This window comes from Taudactylus pleione, unplaced genomic scaffold (assembly GCF_031769625.1).
Source record: "Taudactylus pleione unplaced genomic scaffold, aTauple2 ptg000207l, whole genome shotgun sequence".
In the NCBI taxonomy this organism is placed as follows: Eukaryota; Metazoa; Chordata; class Amphibia; order Anura; family Myobatrachidae; genus Taudactylus; species Taudactylus pleione.
In genome coordinates this window covers 3,339,082-3,353,714 of record NW_028284609.1, presented here as the reverse complement: position 1 = coordinate 3,353,714, position 14,633 = coordinate 3,339,082, and the positions used below count along the sequence as shown (strand labels likewise).

Here is a 14,633-nt window from a genome sequence, read left to right as displayed (position 1 = left end):
CACTGGCCTGGTAGCATCCTTATTTCCTTAAAGGAGAACTGTACAAAATGTTACTAATTTGTTGCAGTATCTAATGGCTAGTTATGATTTCTAATTCATGGTTTAGGCTTTACCTCATTTAACGTTTGAATTACATGCAAATGAGATATTGATATTGCCGATATTCAACAAGAAAATTAAGTTTCCCTCCTGTCTAAATATGAACGAAGATAATTAAATTTTTTACATTATTATTCACCATTTACTGTGCTTCTCACACCTATTAAATTATTATTTAAAATTAGCACTAAAATACAAGTGCCCTTCAAAAATATGTATGCAAATGTTTTTCAGGACTTGTACACATGGCTTTCTCTCAAACCCTTAAGGGTCTGACTGCTGTAATAGGCAAACTGAAAGTTGTCTGTACAAGGTTGTTGTCGAAAAGGGTACATGCATGGGCAGGTTGATTCTGATAACATGCCATTAGCCTTCTTTATACAGCAAGGTTACACAGGAATGTATGGGTAGAAAGTTTTTCATGTTAAAAGTTCTGTATTTTTGGTCCATATTCATATGGGGCAATGCAATTAGGTGCTAGTTGGCTGCTGCGAGCCGTTTTCACAACAAATTTGCGCTGCATATTGCAGCTCAATTGCAAACTTGCATTGCATTTTCCCAGCATTATTTTTTTCTGTGCAGGTGTAAAGGTAGGGAAAATCTGCAAAGCAAGTTATAAATGTCAGGACCTTTGGTACACCGCTGCCAATGAATAATCACACCCTTTGAGATTTAAACTTTATAATTTGGCCAATAAAGACATGTCAGTTTTCAGGTGAATTTCTCTAAAAAGCTCAATAATGGGTTAAATGATGTGGTACAGGTATGTGGAGGTGTAAATGATGTGGGGACAGGTATGTGGAGGTGTAAATGAAGTGGGGACAGGTATGTGGAGGTGTAAATGATGTGGGGACAGGTATGTGGAGGTGTAAATGATGGACACATGCATGTGGAGGTATAAATGATGGGGGACCAGGTACAGTATGTGGAGGTGTAAATGATGTGGGGACAGGTATGTGGAGGTGTAAATGATGTGGGGACAGGTATGTGGAGGTGTAAATGATGTGGGACATGTATGTGAAGTTGCTGTATTGATGGGAGAGGGGTTTTTGAACTTGCAGATGAGAGATAAAAGTATTCCATCTTTTTAAAAACTTGCTTAAAAGCACTTTTTGTACACCAAAATGCTGGAAAGACTTTAATTTGCTGAAAAATACTTTCATTTTCTATCCTTTAATATATAGTCAGGTGCATAAGTATAGGGACATTGACAGAATTTTCATATTTTGGCCTCTGTTCACCACCACAATGGTTTTGAAATGAAACAAACAAGATGTGCTTTAACTGGAGACTTTCAGATTTAATTTGAGGGTAATTACATCCAAATCAGGTGAACGGTGTAGGAATTACAACGGTTTCTATATGTGCCTCCCACTTTTTAAGGGGCCAAAAGTAATGGGACAAACTAAACAATCCTAAATCTAACTTTCACTTTTTAATACTTTGTTGCAAATCCTTTGCAGGCAATTACAGCCTGAAGTCTGGAACGCATAGACATCACCAGACGCTGGGTTTCATCCCTGATGATGCTCTGCCAGGCCTCTACTGCAATTGTCTTCAGTTCCTGCTTGTTCTTGGGGCATTTTCCCTTCAGTTTTATCTTCATCAAGTGAAATGCATGCTCAATCGGATTCAGGTCAGGGGATTGACTTGGCCATTGCATAACATTCCACTTTTTAGCCTTAAAAAACTCTTTGGTTGCTTTTGCAGTATGCTTTGGGTCATTGTCCATCTGCACTGTGAAGCGCCATCCAATGAGTTCTGAAGCATTTGACTGAATATGAGCATATAATATTGCCCGAAACACTTCAGAATTCATTCTGCTGCTTTTGTCAGCAGTCACATCATCAATAAAATACAAGGGAACCAGTTCCATTGGCAGCCATACATGCCCACGATATGACACTACCACCACCATGCTTCACTGATGAGGTGGTATGTTTTGGATCATGAGCAGTTCCTTTCCTTCTCCATACTCTTCTCTTCCCATCACTCTGGTACAAGTTGATCTTTGTCTCGTCTGTCCATAGGATGTTGTTCCAGAACTGTAATGGCTTTTTTTAGATGTTGTTTGGCAAACTAATCTGGTCTTTCTGTTTTTGTGGCTCACCAATGGTTTACATTTGTGGTGAACCCTCTATATTCACTCTTGTGAAGTCTTCTCTTGATTGTTGACTTTGACACACATACACCTACCTCCTGGAGAGTGTTCTTGATTTGGCCAACTGTTGTGAAGGGGTTTTTCTTCACCAGGGAAATAATTCTTCTGTCATCCACCAGTTGTTTTCCGTGGTCTTCCGGGTCTTTTGGTGTTGCTGAGCTCTCCAGTGCGTTCTTTCTTTTTAAGAATGTTCCAAACAGTTGATTTGGCCACACCTAATGTTTTTGCTATCTCTCTGATGGGTTTGTTTTGATTTTTCAGCCTAATGATGGCTTGCTTCACTGATAGTGACAGCTCTTTGGATCTCATATTGAGAGTCGACAGCAACTGATTCCAAATGCAAATGTCACACCTAGAATCAACTCCAGACCTTTTACCTGCTTAATTGATAATTAAATAATGAGGGAATAGCCCACACCTGTCCATGAAATAGCTTTTGAGTTGATAGTCCCATTACTTTTGGCCTATTAAAAAGTGAGGCACATATAGAAACCGTTGTAATTCCTACACCGTTCACCTCATTTGGATGTAATTACCCTTAAATTAAATCTGAAAGGCTGCAGTTAAAGCACATCTTGTTTGTTTCATTTCAAAGCCATTGTGGTGGTGAATAGAGGCCAAAATATGACAATTCTGTCAATGTCCCAGTATTTATGCACCTGACTGTATACTGCAATTATTATTATTGATTATAATCAGCAATTCTATACCTACAATACTTTCCCTATGGCCACTAACAGCCCTCTATGTGGTCTTGCTATCTCAGTTGCCATTTTTTTGGGGTCCAGGATGGTTTTTCCACTTTTCCATGCCCTTCTCCCAGGTTGCATTTTATAGAAAAGGCACATATCCTCGCAGCAAGTACTGCAAATTAACATTTCTGATTGGATCACGCATTCCTGTGGTGCGATGTAAGAGTTTCATGAAACAAACTCGCATTCGCAAACTCACACCAAATTAAAATGACCTCTATAACTGGAACATGAGTTTGTAATTTTTAGGAAAGTAAAGTTGGCTATTTCTATGCTATTTAACCGGCTAATATTTTATCCAAAAATGTCCCCAAAATTGTCTAAGTTTTTACATAATTTGCTATATAGAAAATAATCTAAAATCGGCTCAGAGCCATGAACTCGGGCTGCAGGAATACTTCCTTTTAGGATCGCCCGGCTGCGGGTAGGTTGGCGCGGCAACCGAGGTGGCTGGCCAAGTTGGCTGAGCCTGGCAGCGATACTTCCAGCACCCTCTGGCAGGCTTCCTCTGACACTGTTGCATCAGATGCGACCTTTTCAGCGAAAGCCCAGCTTGGCATGGTCAGCTGAATTGGAAAAAGCAATACATAAATCTGTCAAATATGGAAGATTTCTCAGCTTTTATGTGTAATGTATGGATCTTAAATCTTCACATGTCTGTGTTGAACATGCACACATGGGTATGTATTTCTATTTTAGGAAAAGCATAAAAGTGCAGTGCCTGAGTGTAATATGAGAAACTATTTGGGAGGAATTCAATTGTTAGCATTGAGCATCTAACTAATAGGCGTCTATTGGAGAAATTCAATTGTTGCTACGATCAGACGCCCATTAGTATTTTACACGCCCTAAAGGATAGGATTTAGACACAAAGTGGCTAACCTTGTCTAAATCCAGGTTTAGGCAACTAAACAAAGGACTTTTCACACTTTTTTTTTCACACCTTCAGAGGCTGCAAGAAAAAAATTTGACTATTGCAGCTAATGGGGGTCTGATCCGAGGAACAACTTGCTCCGATAGACGCCAGTTACTTAAGATGCATTACCCCCATAAATGATTATTTAAGGTAGTGGTATAATTGTTAAAATATAGCAAACTTATATGATTTTTCTGGTCTTAACAATATGCCCTTAACCGGAATAAAAATTGGAGACTACTGTTCCTAAACTAGGGAAGGAGGTTAAAGCAATAAAGTATGTCTACCTATATGCGTGGCACTTTACTCTGCTGGAACCAAGAACTATGAGGTTCAGAGTGTGTTCAAAGGACCTCACTTTATACAGTATATATTAAAACAGATTTATTTCTTTATATAAGAACATAAGATCAGAGACAGTAATATGATAAAACTATAGAAAATATAACAGGATAAAAAATATTCCATACAGTAAATCTATTAATGCACATCTAGGGGTTGATGATGATAATCCCAAAAAGTGACAATGTACATACAAGTTCGTGGAGAAGGAATGATAACCTCCACATTAATGTCAGAAAAAAAAAGGACGGATTGTACCAGTCTTGGAGAGATGGAGCCACAGGTGTTAGAAAAGAATACAGTGTGTCCCGGATACAGCCTGTATTGGCTCTAAGGTTTTCCGTCTAGACTGGTGGGCTCATGTGACCAAAGGAAAGTTGGTTTCAGTCTATAGGCACTGATGGATCACCGCCGACGCGTTTCGAGATATTCCAGTCTCTTTCTCAAGGCTTGTGTCCATCAGTGCTCGGTGCCTATCTTTTAAGTCCGTTTTCGATATTCCCGATGGTCACTTCCGGTTCGCGGCTCTGTTACTGGAAGTGACGTCAGAGTCAAGATATTCATTGGAAATGGCTGTAAATACATGGTGATGGACACTGCTGAGTGCATACAGCGTGAAGGTATGTTGGGGTATGGTTTACTGAGTGGGGAGCCATCCAGATAACTCTATTGGGTATATAAATATTTACAACGATTGAGGCATTACATCAGTTCCGGTATCGGACCCACAAACCGGAAGTGATGTAAGCGTAGTCTGTGGGGAATATAGTGAAGAGGCTTGGTGGCCATTTTATTTTAGAGAAAAAGACTAGTTGATCTGTAATATTTCTCCTTGATATTCTGGGGTGATTGTTCATACCCTTGTATATAGGGTTGCGAGCCATATAAGAAGAATAGAATAATTATGGTAATGTCATAAAACATAAAGAACGGAAAGCCCCAAAAATAGGTAATAAATGGCCAAATCTAAAAACACAACCAAATTTAGAGCATAAAACGGAAGCGGGAGGAAACACTGGCATAAATAAAAGTATAAAAAAAGGAATTTATAGGAACCATTTTATTTAAAAATCTTGATATAAACCATTTGGTGTTGCCATTTGTAGTTTCAAAATGGTCTTCATCTCTGCCTGGGCTAGAATTTTTTCTGTATTTCTATTTCGCCAGGTCGCTTTCACGTGTTGTAGGGCCACAAATTTCTTGAATGAGTTGCTTGAACATTTATTAAGGGAGACTAAAGTGTTCTGATAGGTGATGGGTAGTGAGACCCTTTTTGATATTTCTGAGGAGTTCTCCTAGTCTGGTTTTTAGGGCCCGAGATGTTCTACACACATAGGATTTCCCACGTGGGAAATGACTAGGTATATCACGTTTGGTAGTATTACACGTAATTAAGTCCTCTATTTTTATGTTCATATAAATATTGACTTCCGTGTATTTTGATGCTTCAGACTTCACTTGTTTACAGGCCTGGCATAGGCCACACCTGTGGAACCCTTAAGTTCTGAATGGATTTATGGGTTTCATTGGTAAAGCACTTCTAACTAGATGGTTTCTTTTTTCTGTATAAAGTTTGTTAAAATACACGGAAGTCACTATTAATAATGGTAACATAAAAATAAAGGACTTAATTACGTGTAATACTACCAACGTGATATACCTAGTCGAATGCACATGTGGGAAACCCTGTGTGTGTAGAACATCCGGGCCCTAAAAACCAGACTGAGAACTCCTGAGAAATATCAAAAAGGGTCTCACTACCCATCACCTATCAGAACACTTTAAAATCCATCACAAATGTTCAAGCAACTCAATCAAGAAATTTGTGGGCCTACAACACGTGATAGCGACCTGGCGAAATAGAAACACTGAACAAAATCTAGCCCAGGCAGAGATGAAGACCATTTTGAAACTACAAACATTAGCAAGGAATGGTTTAAATCAAGATTTTTAAATAAAATGGTTCCTATAAATTCCTCTTTTTTTAATTTTTTTTAATTCTTTTTAATACTTTTATTTATGCCAGTATTTCCTCCTGCATCAGTTTTATGCTCTATATTTGGTTTTATTTGTTTTTAGATTTGGCCATTTTATACCTGTTTTTGGGGCATTCCGTTCTTCGTGTTTTATGACGCCTATTACCATAATTATTCAAGGGTATGAACAATCACCCCAGAATATCAAGGAGAAATATTATTACAAATCGACTAGTCTTTTTCTCTACAAAAAAATGACCACCAAGCCTCTTCACTAGATTCCCCACAGACTACACATACGTTACTTCTGGTTTGTGGGTCCGATACCAGAACTGATGTCATGCCTCAACCATGGTATATATTTATATACCAAATAGAGCTGTCTGGATGGCTCCCCACTAAGCAAACCATATCTCAACATAACTTCATGCTGTATGCACCCTGCAGTGTCCATCGCCATGTATTTACACTCATTTCCAATAAATATCGGTGGCTCTGACGTCACTTCCGGTGACGGAGCCGCGAACGGGAAGTGACCATCAGGAACATCGAAGACGGACTTAAGACAGGCACTGATGGACACAAGCCTTGAAGAAGAGACTGGGACGTCTCGAAACACGTTGGCGGTGATCCATCAGTGCCTATAGACTTAAACCAACTTTTCTTTGGTCGGATGAGCCCACCAGTCTGGACGCAAAAATCTTGGAGCCAATACAGGCTGTATCCGGGACACTATTAGCGTTCCTGCTAGGCTGTTTTAGCGGGGCTCGGCGCCCTGCCCTCCTTCTGGAGGGCAAAAAGCACCCTGCCCTCCAGGAGGAGGGCAAAAAGCGCCCTGCCCTAACAGCCTGCGGGAGCCGTTCTCACCCGCGGGACGCAGTGTCCCGCGGGTGGACAAACATGCGGTGACCCGGTCACCGCCGGAGAATAGATGCCGGGCGCATGCGCCCGACATCTATTCTCCCTTTCTGCAGCGCTTGGGGGCTGCCCGGCATGTCCGTAAGCGCCGGGCACGCCCCCAAGTATGACGAAAAGGGGACGCGTCTTATAGACTCCCCCTTTTCATAACCACGCCCCCTTTTTGGGCGCGCGCGCGCACCTTTGTCGCACGCACAAGATTGCCCTCTCTAGCTCCGGCGCCCTGCCTCCCGCCGGAGCTAGAGGGAACACTACACTATGTATTCTTTTCGAACACCTGTGGCTCCATCTCTCCAAGACTGGTACGATCCGTCCTTTTTTTTCTGATATTAATGTGGAGGTTATTATTCCTCCTCCACGAACTTGTATGTACATTGTCACTTTTTGGGATTATCATCATCAATCCCTAGATGTGCATTAATATATTTACTGTATGGCATATTTTTAATCCTGTTACATTTTCTATGGTTTTATTATTACTATCTCTGATCTTATATTCTTATATAAAGAAATAAATCTGTTTTAATATATACTCTATAAAGTGAGGTCCTTTGAATACACTTTGAACCTCATATTTCTTGGTTCCAGCAGAGTAAAGTGCCACGCATATAGGTAGACACACTTTATTGCTTTTAACTGTATTCTTTTGGGGTAATTCAGGGGTACCCCCTACCTAGGCAGGCAATCAAAATACTCTTTGAAGCGCATGTCTATATTCCCTTGAAAACCTACAAGTAAACCAGGGAAGATATTAAGCCTTATGCTAAACCAGGGATGGGGAACCTCAGGCCCGGGGGCCGTATAAGTCCCTTGGAATCACTTTTTCCGGCCCTCTTAGCTTTTTTCTGCTAGCCTCATCTGGCTAGCAGGGTGCCTAGAATGTCAATCTGCAGCCAGAATCTATGCAGCAGTGCTACCTGGAGCGTCCTTAGGACACTTCAGACAGTCACACTGCTGCCCTTACAGCTCCCTGGAGCATCCTCGAGATGCTCCAGACATTGCTGTAATGACCGGCTATTGTGGTCCCGCCCCGTTTGACATCACACGGATCGGATGTGGCCTGCATCGGGACCGCGAATAATGGTGTGTATATATATCAAAATGGCCATCGGCAGAAAAAAAGGTTCCCCATCCCTGTGCGAAACTCATTGCTACACGCCCCAACCTTCTTGTTCCCACTCTGGTTCATCATGACCAGTTGGGTTTTGTGTTTGGCAGACCTGCACCCGACAAAACTCGTAGAGTTTTTAATTTACTTGATTCCCTTGTATTACTTTCTCTTGATGCGGAAAAAGCATTTGACTGGCTGAATTGGTTATACATTCGTACAGTCTTCCCAGATATGTTTTTCGTGATCAAATTTTATCTTCTATTCTAACTTTATATAGTATGCCTAATGATAGGGCTTGAAGTAATGGTTTTCTGTCACACATTCCCTACTACCAATAGTACCCGCCAGGGTTGCCCCCTTTCCCCTCTCATTTTTGTTCTAGCAATTAAGCCATTGGCAGCAAAAATAATGGCAGATGGGGCATTCCCTGGTGTTGTGGTTGATGACATGTCACATAAACGGTCTATTTGTGATGGAGCCTCTGACCTCATTACCTCATCTTCGCTCTCTGTAGGACGAGTATAGTAAGACCCACTATAAATTAAACACCACTAAAACAGAGGCATTACCCATTAACCCTTTGGATACTTCTGTTTCTCTACTTCGCTCTTAATTTCCTTATAATTGTCAAACTGCTTCTCTTCAATGTCTAGGCATTCATATTCCGCCACTCTTTTCTAGATTTTTTGATTTTAATCTCCCATCTCTGAACATTTGCTGCAATTACGAAGTTATGGCCATCCTATGGCATCTCATGGCTCAGCCGACTAGCGGCATTTAAGATGTCTCTCCTTCCTAAGCTTATGCAACTTTTCCATGCAATACCTCTTACCTTTTCTAGTAAATACCTAGATAAATGCAGATTTATTTTATCTAAATATGTATGGATAAATTCCCCTCTGAGAATTGCGCGGTCTCGAATGATTCTTCTTAAACCTTGAGGTGTGTTAGCTCTCCCAGACCTGGTGAAATATCAAGAGGCATGCCCTCTAGCTCAACTTCGAGAATGGTTTTGTCAGCCTGTTTCTAATTATTGGGTAACCCTTGAAAGATTTCATTGTTTAAACAGTGATCCCGAAGAGCTAAAAAATTTGTATGTCCCAGTGGACTCCTCACTTTATACAAATTGGGGTCCTACTCCACCATTTTTGGGTAACATCACATATTATGGGGGGTGAGGGTAGGTGTCAGTTGGGACAGTGCTGGGGGCAAGTAGCAATTTGGGTAGAGCTGGGGTAAAGGCAGGGAGAAGTTTGAGAAGAGCTTGGGGTAGAGGAGAGTGAAGGCAGGTAGTGCTGGGGGTAGGGAGGGGGTAAGTGCAGACAGTTGTAACAGTGCTGGGGGGCAAGGAGGAAGCTGGGTTAGGCAGTGCTGGGGTAGGGAGAGGGCATGGGTAGATAGCAGTTTATGTGCAGTGGGTATCTGTGCAGTATGTATGTGTACAGTGGATATGTGTGCAATATCTATCTGCATTGGGCATATGTGTGGTATACATATGAGCAGTATATATGTGAAGAGCTCAGTGAGGGGGTAAGTACTGCAGCAGAGCGTGCTCACTGTGATGGTGTCACAGGGGAAGAGATGGCACTGATGCAGTTCTTTTATATGGCTCTACAGGCTTTCTATAGATGCCAGGACGCGACGTTATTAGTTTTAGAAGAATCTTTTTAACACAGGGTCAAAGCCTCTTAATATGGAGCTATTTCCTCTGGTCACAGTGGGAGAGTCAATAGAACGGGGAGGCAGACTGTGACAGAGAGGTAGTGGGTGACAGCAGGAGAGGCAGAGGAAGGGGGAGGCAGAGAGTGAAGGAGAGGCCTTGAGTGACAGGGAGAGGCAGTGGGTGACAGCTGGTGTAGTCTGTTTTGCTGCTACACAACTAAACGATTTTAGTTTAAATGGACTCCCCACACCCCGCACACATACACTCCCCCAAGACAGGCTTAAGGGTACATGGGATGCCAGTACCGAAGTACAACAGCAGCAATATCTCGACTGGATCTTATAGCAGCTGCAGGAGTGCAAACTGTGACATTGTTGTCAGACAGTCTGACTGTGGATCCAAATGATTCAGCTGCACTCTGTTACTTTCCTGCACGTCTCACTAGCATGTTAGTGGAGTGATGAATGCAGACCGTGAACTTGGGACTTGGGCAAAGACGCTCTACAGGTTGGGATGGGGAGAAAGAGTGTTACGTTAGGGGGAAGGATAAGTGTGGTAAGTACAGGGGCAATTGAGGAGAGAGTGAAAAAAGTGTTCTCAAAGATTGTTCATTTGTGCCCCCATCAAAACGAGTGCAATCTCAACCCCCCCCCCCCCCCCTCCTTTCTCCCGGTCATGCACACGCTCAGATCCGGGTCTTGACTTGTACTTGCCGAGAGCTGCCTCAGCAGGCTGCAGTGTGAAATAGTAGCAGCAGTGCTGCCCTCGATCTGTCTCACTCTACTCCTCTTATTTCCTTCCCAGCAATTTCTAAATTGATCCCGGATATTAATGCGCATAATTGGCACTCTCTGGGAATTAACACTTTAGGAGATCTGATGGATGGAAGTGTTTTGCTAGTGATATATTGTCTCGTTTCACCTCAGGAGGCAGTAAGGGCAACATTTCCTTTTGGTATAAGTTCTTTATCGGGTTATGCCCTTCTGTATCCAGAATTCCTTTGCGCAGTGATTGCTGGATTGGAAGCGGCGAAGTACATGGTATCCCTAGACATCGAGGATGCGTACTTACACATCCCCATCTGGGAGCTTCATCAAGCATTCCTTTGCTTTGCGGTCAAGGTTTCTCATCAGTTTCAGGCCTTGCTATTTGGGCTGTCATCGGCCCTCCGGGTATTCACCAACCAAAGTAATGGCGGTGATCGCTCATCTTCGTTTTCATGGAGTAACCATTGTCCCATACTTGGACGATCTACTCATCAAGTTGTTGTTCCATGTAGCTCTAACTCATCAGATCCTCACAAAACATGACTGGATTGTAAATTTCCAGAAATCACAACTAGTACCATCTCAGTGGTTTCAGTTTCTCAGGATGATTCTGGACACAGCCTTGCTGTGCCGGTATTCCTTCTCCTGGACAAGGCAATAGTCATTCAAGATTTGGTCCGGTTAGTTTTCAAGCCAAAACTAGTTTCAGGTGCGCTGGTCTCGTCAGGAAGTCCCCTTTGCCAATCAGTTTTCTCGAGCTCCGAGTTGTGTACAATGCCCTGCTAGCGGCAGCTCACCACCTGCGGGGCTTGCCGGTCCATGTGCAAACAGACGACGCTGTGGCGTCCGTCAACCGACAAGTGGGGACTTGCAGCCGCAAAGGATGGGTTCTACGTGTGTTTGACCTTTACGGGGGGTATCCGTAAATCGGACGCTCTTTATCCTTAATGATGTGGCCAAAAGAGGTTGGCCTGCATCTAAAGCGGACTATTGCACGCTGAATCCGTCTGACCATCAGGCAGGCCTATGTGGCCTCCTCCAAGGAACCTCCGGCTTCCATAACAGCGCATTCCACGCACTCGGTGGGTCCCTCGTGTGCAACAGCCCGCGGGGTTTCCATGGCTCAACTTTGTTGAGCGGCCACTTGGTCAGGCCGACATACCTTTGTCCGGTTTTATCGTTTTGATACGTTCGTGGCTTTTGCCTTGCAATATGGCCGTGCTTTTTTGCAGGGTTCTCAGCCCTCTCCCGCCTGGGATGGGAGCTCTTGGACATCCCCACTGTCATGAAGCCCCCAGTGTCCCCTAGTGGATGAAGGAGGAAACAGGATTTTGCTACTTAGCGATAAATCCCTTTCTTCGATTCCACAGGGGACACTGGACGCCCACCCGGCGCTGTTTCTGGTTGGTGGTGGTTCTACGTTATGACTGGTTGTTTTTCTTTGTTCTACTGTTTTTTTTAGAACCTTTTTACACGTTATGTGTTTGTCATTGTGTACTTGCTTCACCTCCTCCTCTGCAGTTTCTTTCCAGCTCTCCTCGGGCACAGTTTCCTAAGTCTGGCTTGTAGGGGGGTATAGAGGGAAAGGAGCTAGTCACACTGTCTAAATTTAAAGTACCAGCTCCCGGTTAGCACACATCTATACCACTGTCATGAAGCCTCCAATGTCCCCTAAGGATGCGGAGAAAGGTGTTTATCGGTAAGTACCAAAATCCTGTTTTTCTTTTCTTCTTTGTTTTATTCATAGCCTATATATTTTTCTTTCTTTGTTTGTTTTTGATTTTTTTGTTTTATATATTGGTAAATCATATGGCTACTAATTATTTTAAACAAAGCAGCTATTTGTTGTCTGCTTGTACAATTTGATATCCACTGATTTTGTTTATATTGCCTTCTACCCATATGATTTGTAATACCTTTATACATGCTCACTGATGCTATCGTCTTGTTCTGTATTTTTCTCAATGAAAACAGATTGCACAAAAAATACAAAAGGTGTTTTTGGGGCAATTTGAGGCAACTTTATTTATTTTTTTAAAATATGAAAATAAAATGATAAACACATTGTTTTAAATACTTCAATTTAATGCGTGGTGCCTAAACTAACAGTTTGTTTTGGGGGTAGTGTTAGGCCATTTTTTACACCCAGAAATAATATGTAATTATTGGCCAAATTAAGCTAATTTAAAAACAAATAAGTGCTTCATTTGTCATTAGGGGATGGTGTCCAAGAGGTTCTGAAGCAATTCAGAACATTTTTACCTTAAAATAAAGACACTTGCAACTTTTTCACCTACTCTGAGGAGTGCACACAACTTGAACTGTGAATTTCCTCTGGAAAAGCAATGGAGTTCAGAAAACTGCTTGCACGTAATTGGATTGACCCCTAGATATGCACTTGTATTGTTGATTCAAATTACACATTTAAAAATACTTATATTTAGAATTGGATGGGCAATAAATTTATATTTTATTTTTAATTACAACTTGGCTGGTTTGCTCTTTCTGGGAGTTATTTTTGGGGACCCACATTCCATTAAACTTTGTCATTTATTATAAACCACTCTGGCAATTCTAACCATGGTGAATATACTTTCTTGCTTCAATTCAATCTTCCACCTTATTTTTTTGCAGTAGCATATTCCTCTTTTAAAAGTCGAAATTGGCTTTCTAGATAAAATGTCAATATAGCAAGAAAAATGTTGACCTTTACTTTTGTTGCAATATTATAAGTTGGCTGTGGAGTGTAGTCATGCCTGATTCTTTCCGTGCATTACCTATTCATAATTTATTTCAGAATTATTGTTAAGTGCAGTAGTTCCCCTATAACTATTAGTTATTTCAGAATTAGGTCTATACTTAGATACAATTACAGTGCAATTTTATATTAATCCAATTTTAGTAAAGAATATGTAACTATTTTTTTTTACTTACAATATTAAATTTCATTTTATATATTTCACATCATTTATTAGGATAATTATTGGCAGATATGGCCTCAGTTATCCAGCCTGAGTGTCGTATGCCCAAATTGATCACACAGTGATCCTCTCATGATGTCTATTTTAAGGTTGATTTTAAAGTAAGATTGATTTGGATGTTGTTTTTGTCTGAAGTCTTTTTTATTCTTTCCACAGGCTTGCATTGATGATAATCTTGATATGGTTAAATTTCTTGTGGAGAATGGTGCTAGTATAAATCAACCAGATAATGAAGGCTGGATACCACTGCATGCTGCTTCATCCTGTGGATACCTTGACATAGCAGAGTAAGTTATGTGGTTTATGATGACTTATTAATACATTGAATGGCAGTTTTATTCCCTAAGGCAGAGGTTCCCAAACTGTGTGGGAGGTGTCTTGGGTTGGTGGTCCAGTACCAAATAAAATAATTTTTAGCCGGTGTGATAGGCAAAACCAGTGCTAATGATTGCCAGTCAAAAAATGTAGGCACAAAGAAGCGCAGCCCTCTTATAGTGTTCACTCTAGCTCCGGCGGGAGGCAGGGCGCCGGAGCTAGAGAGGGCAACCATGTGCGCGCGGCCAAAAAGGGGGCGTGGTCATGAAAAGGGGGCGTGTCTATAAGACGCGTCCCCTTTTCGTCATACTTGGGGCCTTGCACGGCACTTACGGACACGCCAGGCAGCCCCCAAGCACTGCAGAAAGGGAGGATAGGTGCCGGGCGCATGCGCCCGGTGTCTATTCTCTGGCGGTGACCGGGTCACCGCACATTTTTCCACCTGGGGACTATGAGAAGAAATCCTAAAGACTGATCAAACAGTGTGGTGAATTGGATAGCCCCGGGTCAGCATTGCACTGAATTGAGTAGCCCCCATTGCATTTTTTTTTATCTAGGGTGAGTCCAGATTCATCTCCTGAGAAGTCAGTGTTTGAAATGAATGAAGAATAATTTATTCATCCAATGTGTGT

General features: G+C 41.9%; 1 protein-coding gene across 4 annotated transcripts in view; it reads left to right on the top strand.

Annotated features, from left to right (window-relative positions):
• Positions 1 to 14,633, top strand: part of PPP1R12A (protein phosphatase 1 regulatory subunit 12A) — a 185,593-nt gene that overhangs the window by 48,610 nt on the left and 122,350 nt on the right. For all 4 annotated transcript variants that reach the window (XM_088478110.1, XM_088478108.1, XM_088478109.1 and 1 more), the window contains exon 2: positions 13,843 to 13,973. In XM_088478110.1, coding sequence (XP_088334236.1) covers positions 13,843 to 13,973 — 131 coding nt within the window. The remainder of the gene's footprint in view (positions 1 to 13,842; positions 13,974 to 14,633) is intronic.